Source organism: Pundamilia nyererei, unplaced genomic scaffold (genome assembly GCF_000239375.1).
Source record: "Pundamilia nyererei isolate P.nyererei 1_Seehausen unplaced genomic scaffold, PunNye1.0 scaffold00102, whole genome shotgun sequence".
Classification (NCBI taxonomy): Eukaryota; Metazoa; Chordata; class Actinopteri; order Cichliformes; family Cichlidae; genus Pundamilia; species Pundamilia nyererei.
This window is the reverse complement of record NW_005187503.1, coordinates 1,455,358-1,463,515: the sequence shown is the minus strand read 5'-3', so window position 1 is coordinate 1,463,515 and position 8,158 is coordinate 1,455,358. Positions and strand designations below refer to the sequence as shown.

The 8,158-nt window shown below is 40.4% G+C and overlaps 1 protein-coding gene across 1 annotated transcript in view; it reads right to left on the bottom strand.

The window, feature by feature from the left end:
* celf3a (cugbp, Elav-like family member 3a) overlaps positions 1 to 8,158 on the bottom strand; it is a 34,981-nt gene that overhangs the window by 1,998 nt on the left and 24,825 nt on the right. The window contains exons 8-13 of the mRNA XM_005740686.1: positions 5,911 to 6,055; positions 4,190 to 4,339; positions 3,973 to 4,032; positions 3,361 to 3,465; positions 2,419 to 2,562; positions 2,187 to 2,319 (exon numbers count right to left, since the gene is read on the bottom strand). Coding sequence (XP_005740743.1) covers positions 2,192 to 2,319; positions 2,419 to 2,562; positions 3,361 to 3,465; positions 3,973 to 4,032; positions 4,190 to 4,339; positions 5,911 to 6,055 — 732 coding nt within the window. The 3' untranslated portion in view covers positions 2,187 to 2,191. The remainder of the gene's footprint in view (positions 1 to 2,186; positions 2,320 to 2,418; positions 2,563 to 3,360; positions 3,466 to 3,972; positions 4,033 to 4,189; positions 4,340 to 5,910; positions 6,056 to 8,158) is intronic.

The window sequence follows — 8,158 nt, the reverse complement described above, 5'->3', positions numbered from 1 at the left end:
GGTATTATTTCAACCTTATGATTATTTATGGTTATTTCTTCTTAGCTTTTGGAGTCCCAGAATTCCTACAGAGGAATGTAGTTCCTCAGCCAGCAGCACGTGTCACAGGAACAAAACAGCTTTACCCAAAACCTTCTAGTTAGTGTCTCATTTGACACACACACACATACACACACACACACACATACACCAACAATTTTCAGATTTTACTCAACACAAAAACGCTCGCACTAACACGAGATGTGATCACAAAGTTTTAGGATGCTGCCACCGAGGGCTTCAATAATTCAGATTTAGGTTTGGCCTCTTCAGGGTCACCCGAGTGGGCAACTCTGGATCTCTTCTAGCTCTGCTGACCTTTCTAGATCGCAATGGACATTAGAGTTGCTCAATCATTTTCAGTGTCAGGTTTGACCAAATATCCTGTGGACGATTATCACTGATGATTAGACAGTCGTAGGATCCACTGCAGTTTCCACATTTTCCAAACCTGAAAGTGATGCATCAGGTAAGGTGTGGAGAAGGGAGTGTGCTTCTAATTAATTTGTACCCAATGATGAAACTGACAGGACAGTTTAACTGTAACATTCTGAGGCATCTGTGGGAGAACATTAAAGGCCATGTCCTAAATTTGGGGAGAGGGGCGGCCGTCATTGTGTGGTAGATTGTTTTGGCCTTGCATTCATTAGCCACCCTGCTCCTCAGATTTAGGGAGCACATCTTAAAAATACACATTAAGCCAACACAGAGTGGTAATAAAAATGCTTCCAGAGAGCAATTTTAAATTAGCACAGCAGGAGATGAAAGATGTGCAAAAGTGCACAAGGAAGTGACCTTGAAGAGCAGGTTGGCCATATTTTATCTAGGTATGGTTTGTGATTCATAAGCTTTATGATTGCACCTCGTACAACACTGTGTTCATCTCACACACGATCAGTCAGTCGTACATAAATACTCTGCTGTCAACCATATACAGGGGCACGTATATATTTTCTTTCAGCCTCACAAAAAAATAAAATAAACATGGACAAAGTTCAGGCACAAAGTCACATGGAATTGAATCACGACAAAACGAAAACCTCGCACTCACCGAAAACTACCACACCATCCAATTAAACAGAAGGGATATGTAAGAATGATAATCATGACAGACGACAAAAATGAAACCAATCAAAACCAAAGAGATGTCCGGGAGAGGTCTCGTGTATCCATATTTGATGGTCAACCAGCTAATTTAGCTCTTAGCACTGAAGCTTTTAGAGGACTTTAAAGGCAAACAGCATGTCATGATAATCAGTTGCTTACAGATGCTGAGGTAATTGACGATTACTGATCAGTTTTTGCAAGGATTAAAACCAGGATAAAATAATAAAAGAGGAAACTCACAGCACACCAAACACAGTTCATGGTCGCCACAGTAACCCGCCATGCAGTTGAGCATGGTGAATCAAGGCAACGGCCCAAACCCCCCCCCCCAAAAAAGAAATAAAAAACCAAACTGCTAATGGCAACCATCACAGGCAATATCGCCACAGCAACCAACCAACACAGGCCAATTAACTTACAACGCAGTGAGAAGGAAGGGGAGGTAGTAGGTTTTAGAGGTTGCTAGGCAACTGTACCCATAGCGACGCACGTCTTCACCATATATGTATGGACGGGACAGTCTTGAGAGTGGTGTGGCGTTTTTTTGTTTGTTTGTTTTTTCTCTCTTTCTCTCAGGAAAAATGGCACATATGGCACAGCACAAAAACAATAAAATGAAAGTAAAAAGAAAAAAATTAATGAGGGACAGCAGTAGGCATTCAACCCTGTGACAGAACACTGGTTAGACAACATTTGAACCCATTAAAAAAAAACAACTAAATAAATAAAATAAAATAAAATCTACTTCTCAATACGGAGTGAGCAAAAAAAACAGAACAAGCCACTTTTACACAACAAAAGGTATCTTCTGATCCTGTTTCAGACTGATGGTATTCTTAGTGCTTTCACCTCATTAAAGTTAATCTACTGTAGGGTTATTGACTTCTTTGGTTCCACATGAAAGACAGCCATTTACCCCCCAATTACATCCACTCTGTCTCCTTAGCTTTCACACACAGTTCCAGCTGTCTATCAATCCCTCCCTTGAGCTTCCTCCTCCCCAAAAAACTCCTCAAATGTGTCGATATATAGAAACTCACCTCCTTCAGTAAGGCCTGTTGGCATCCTTGGGCCTCTTAAGCTGCACTTTCAGTCTCTTCATGCCAATCTGGAAGCCGTTCATTGCCTGGATGGCAGTCTGGGCGCTGGATGGGTTGTCGAAACTCACAAACCCTAAGAAGAAAAAAGAAATAAAAGGCAGTGTTATATCACAGCAGCATTTCTTTCTGTGCAGGAAAGAAAGAGACACCTGTGACCGTCAAAGTGACTCACCAAAGCATTTACTCTGATTGGTGGCACGGTCGACGAAGACCTTTGCAGAGATGACGTTTCCAAAGGGCAAGAACATCTGCAGTATCTCAGAGTCAGTGAACTCCTGTGGCAGGTGGTAGATGAAGATGTTACAGCCCTCGGGACCTGTACACAAAGACAGGGCAGCCATAGAGATGCACACAGGTTAAGCGGTCAGTGAAAATGGCAGTTTTTTCCCTCTGTTTTCATATAATTCTGTGCCAAACTACCTCCAGCTACACAGACTTTGTCTGCAATGTTTATCTCATCCTTTTTTGTGTGCATATTAAAACATACAGATTTAAGGAGCGGTCTTTACAAATCTGATTTTTTGCTGCAACACACCAATGTGCTTTCAAAGTTTATTATATATCATTATTTTATATAATGATTTCCCCAATGAGCCTGTGTGAACCGTACCACATAAAGGTTGCCTGATGAGTCTTGATTTCTGCTCTAACTTTCACTTGGTAGGTTTCCAGTGTACCCATCTTCTAATGGTTGCTTCCAGCAGGATCACACACTAGTTATAAAGCTCAAATTATAAAATGGGTGGAGTTCAGTGCACTCAAATGACCTGCCAGATCCCAGTTCAATAGAGCGCGTCTGGGATGAGAGACTCATCATGGATGTAGAGCTGACAAATCTGCAACTGTGTGATGCTATAATGAAACAAATTTGAGGAATATTTTCTAGCACCTTGCTGATTGTATCAAATGAAGAATTAAGGTAGCTTTGAAGGGTAAACATGGTCCAAGCCATTATTAGCAAGGTGTACCTAACAAAGTGGCCGGTTTAAATGGCTGATAACATTTGGTCAACATTTCCCTAAACAGCAGAACATTTTGGTGGTTTTCTGTGATGTAAAGCTTGTTTGATTTGTGGTAAATTAGCCAAACATGTAAAACCCCATTTTGAGTTTACCTTCTCTTTGCTGCAGCTGCTGCGGCTGCTGAGGTTGCTGGGCCACCAGCGTGGGCTGGTGAGGGAACGGCTGTCCCACCAGGCCATAGGCAGCAGGGTAGGTGGCTGATGGAGAGGAGGAACAGGTGAGCCGAGAGCGGTGGCGATGCAAGCAGAACACTGCACACTAATCATTTTTCACTTAAAACATCTGACAGAGCTGCATCCCCACCTACAGGTTTGCTAAAACTGGGCTATGTTTTGCATAAAGTTTGTGATGTGTGACTCACTTTATAGTGCTGGAGGTTATTTACACTTTGTAATATATGTGCATGTGTTGACTTTGAATGAGAGTTTCTTCTTTGCACATGCAGCAGTTCTGACATCCAAAAGGTACTGCAGCTGCATTTGATTGTAAGTTTGCAATTTGCATTTGTAACCTGAAAAGGTTCTTACTTAAATCTAAATCTACTAAACAGAGTCCAACGTCACTTAAAGTTTGTAATTGTCCGTGTTCTAACACAAAACAAGGACTTCTCTACCACAAATACATTTCTATAAATGCATGGTTATTTATTAAGAATTTATTAAGTTATATTGGACATGCGTGCCACTGTAAATCCTGATTCTCACCTGTATAGTGCTGCATGCCTGTATAAGCTTGCTGCAGGGGGTCCAGCACAGGACTCTGAGCTGTAACACAGTCAGCATGTGGTTAACAACTTACAGCATAGTAAAAAAAAAAAGTCATGAATGTTATTTGATATATTTAATGTTATATGAATGCTACACAAGAGGTTTGTGAATCTGAGGATACAGCTATAATCTGTGTAGGATGCGATGCCTGTACCTTGATAGGCATGAACCCCATTAGTGTACAGGGTTTCTGTAGCTGGCTGGCCATTGGGTGGTGCTGGCACAGAGGGGTAGCTGTTCACTGCGATTGGTGGAGGCAGAGCAGGAACGGGTGTAGCTGCGATGGAGGGTGGAGTGCTGGTACCTGCAGATGTTTTCAAGGTAACAGCATTAATTTCTATTTTATAGGTCCTAGAAACACAGTGCGCCCCCCCCCCTTCCCAAAAGAAAAAAGTTTGGACACTGTTAAGTATAAATAAAAACAGAATGTAATGATTTGCAAGTCTCATAAAACATTTGCAGTGGAACATACAAAACATCTCATTTTTGAACTGAGAAAACCATTTTAGAAAAATTTGTTTTGAATTTAATGGCAGCAACTTAACAAAACAGGTGCAACAAAAGGATGGAGAAGTAAGTTGTACTAAAAAGGAACATTTCACAACAGGCTAGTAGGCAGAGTTTCTCAGGAGATGGACTGACAAAGGTCTACAAATTGTGGAACAAATGTTCCTCAACATAAAATTGCAAAGACTCTGAAGATCTCATGATCTACAGTACATTATATCATCCAAAGAGTCTGGGAATCTGGAGAAATTTCTGTGTGCAAAGGACAAAAATCAGCACTGGATGCCCATGATCTTTGGGCACTCTGGCACTGCATTAAAAAAAGGAGTGATTCTGTCATGGAAATCACAGCACGGCCTCAGGAATACTTCCAGAAATCACTGTCTGTGAACACAGGTTAAAGCTCTATCATGCAAAGAAGAGGCTTGTTGTGAACATGATCCAGAAACACTCATCTTCCCTGGGCCAAAGCTCATTTAAAATGGAAAACTGGACTGCTGAGCAGCTATAATCCTCCATCAGACAAGAATGAGACAGCATTCATCTTCCAAATGTCCAACAGCTGGTCTGCTCAGCTCCCAGATGTTTACGGACTGCTGTTAAAAGAAGAGGGGATGCTACACAGTTATAATCATGGCCTTGACCCAACTTTCTTGAGACATCCTGCTGCCATCAAATTCAAAATGAGCTTCTTTTTTTTTTTTTCTTAGAATTTGCACTTTTTGCACAGTTTAAACATTTGATACATTTCATTTGTTCTACTCTAAATAAAATATGAGTTTATGAGATTTGAAAGTGGATTTGCAGTTACTGTGCATGAAAGATCTCTATTGTTTCAGTGGGTGAGAGGAGGGTGGTGATGTCACGTACTTTCACGCACCAATAGAAACCTCTGACGCAAATGTAATGACAGCTGTTTGACTGATTAGTTACTTTCAATCAAATTTGAGGTTTTGTATCATCGTTACATAGAAACGATCCTTTAAACAGAGTGAACCGTAGCCAGCAGACTGTTACCAGTTTTCAGAAGTCTTAAATAAACCACGCAGCAACTTTAAGGGTTGAAAATTTTGAATCTAACGACCACTTAAGGTTGGTTTCAAAAGCAGGTGAATTGCTCGCTTATCCTGGCAATTTCCACCTTTATTTAAATATACAGTTTATATATAAACTGTATAAGTAAGTGAAATACATCTCCTACTCCTATTTTACCTTAAAAAGTAAGAGTTAACTTTGAGACAGAATGAAAAAAAAATACAGAATAGATGTGTGTAATTTTGTCCTCTCTGGTCCACCTCTCCTTGTATATCCGCCCTCATACTTCAGGCAGAAATCTAATCAAGGCCAGACATCTCTGCCTCTCATTACCTGAGGACGGGGTGATGGATGCAATCGGCGTGGCAATGATGCTGCTGGGGTTGAGGGCAGCGAGCTGCTGCATCTGAACTGCAGCCACGGTGGCAACAGGAGAGAGGTAGGCCGACTGCGCCACCAAGGCCTGCTGCTGCATCAGCTGGAGGACAGAGAGAGAGATGCTGTGATGGATTGAGGAGCAGGAGTCGGCAAAACTGACATTTAGAGTAAGTTCGGAGTCCGTGTTTCGGTGTGCAGAGGCCATTAGTGTGTATTCTCAGACTTGTAAAGTACAGAAACACCAGCAGACTTTTAAAGCATGAAGACGCTGTGCAGAGGCTCGTCATCAGACATTTGGTGAGCGATTTGTGCAGATTAGAAATGACTCACGTTGTTCAGATTTCCCTCATCAACGTGCTCCAATAATGAGATTCAGTCACTAAAATTGATGTGTTTAATATTACTGTGACATCTCCAGACCCGAGCCTCAATAAGAAAACAATAAGCAATATTTGATGATTGATGATGTATATATTTTTTTCTCCTGTTTTTCACTATTATTAACATTTGACTGTTATTAATATTGACATCAATCTAAATTACACAGACATTTATTTTCATTTACTGCAAAGCAAAATGTTCAACATTTCATCTCGTGGACTTCTGCAGAATGACAGAGGGCAGAGGTCACCAAATTAACAATCAATTATATTTATCAGATGAAATGAATAAGCAGTAAAAGGCCCATAACTCTTCTTTTCCTGAAGTGTTTGTATTATTTTCAAATTAACTGACATTACTAACTACATCAGCTTGGCAAAAGGCTTGTTTATTGCCCTGTGCACTTGTCTATATGAGAGTAAAATAACATGTTTTACTGCTTTTAATAGATGCATCTGCAACATCGGTCACTTTTATTTAGTGAATTGAAAAACGAGTTATAATGGGGACTCCAATTTGCCCGTAGGCCTTACGTTGAAAATCTACACGCTCAACTCAGCAATCTAATATTTTTAATTCAATTCCATTCAATTTTATTTATAAAGCACCAAATCACAACAACACTCGCCTCAAGCTGTTTTATATTGTAAGGTAAAGACCCTACAAGAACACAAAGAGCCTGTAATAACATTTTTAACAGTAGACACATATTTGTTGTTTTCTGTATTCTTTTATTCCAACTGTCGGCTCTATATGATGTCAAAAAAGGTTATAGCAATCTTGAAAAGCAAAAACGTTCCTGCTGCCCCAAATCATGTGATCACATGGGCAGTCAACCTGACTGAAATAAAAGATTCAAAGATCAGAGTTAACACTGTTTATGCAAGAGAAAGGATAAATGGAGAGGCAGCACAAAGCTGCTGTAATAAACTCCAGGAATTAAAATGTGAAGATGGAAATGAGTATAATAGGTTCTCTTTGACTTATTTATTTTAAATGATGATAATTATTATCTCCATTACTTATTTATCTAACTAATTCACCTAATAAATGGATCTCATTGGTGAGACTAAGTCAGACCAGCCTCCAATAGCTTTGGGGGATCCCAAGGGACTAGAAGGGGGACAGATGGGGGACTGATGGGGGTTGTTCCAGAGTCTAGTGACCTCCCATGTGATGGCTTGAGTCAACAGTCTTACTTTAAAGGACGCAGAAATAAATAAGTGCTGTAGAGGGGGAAGAAAATATACTATAACGTTCCCAAGTATCAGTGCTCTGACCCATCCTGACTCCACCAGCAGTCATTGAGAACAAAAAAAAGAGAAAAGAAAATTCCCTGTTCTTACTTAAATCCCTTTGTTTCTTCCTTTTCTCTCTTGTTTTTGTTGTTTTATGTTTCCCTTTAATAAAACAGAAAACATGAATCTATATGTTTGAAGGGTACATCTAAGCACCGCAGAGCACTCTGCCTAGTGACCTCACTCATCGGGAAAAATCGCTTCCTGATGGTTATAATCCCTCATTACGATCAAATCATGGGAATAATTAGTCTTTAGTTCACGTTGTGTGCTCTTCACCTTAGCTGTAATAAGGATTCATATTGACAAGACTTTATCGATACCCAGCGGCATTATTGATTCTTCTTATAGGTCAGATTCCTTATCGATTCCCTTCCTGATCCCTATTCGGTTTCCTGTGTGGGAAGACTGTGGCGGCATCGAGAGAGCTGCTTTATTATCTCTGAGTCTGAACACCGTGTAGAAACAGAAGGCGCGCATCTGACTCAGTCGTGCAAAAGCCACGAGTCTGACGTCACAGTTTT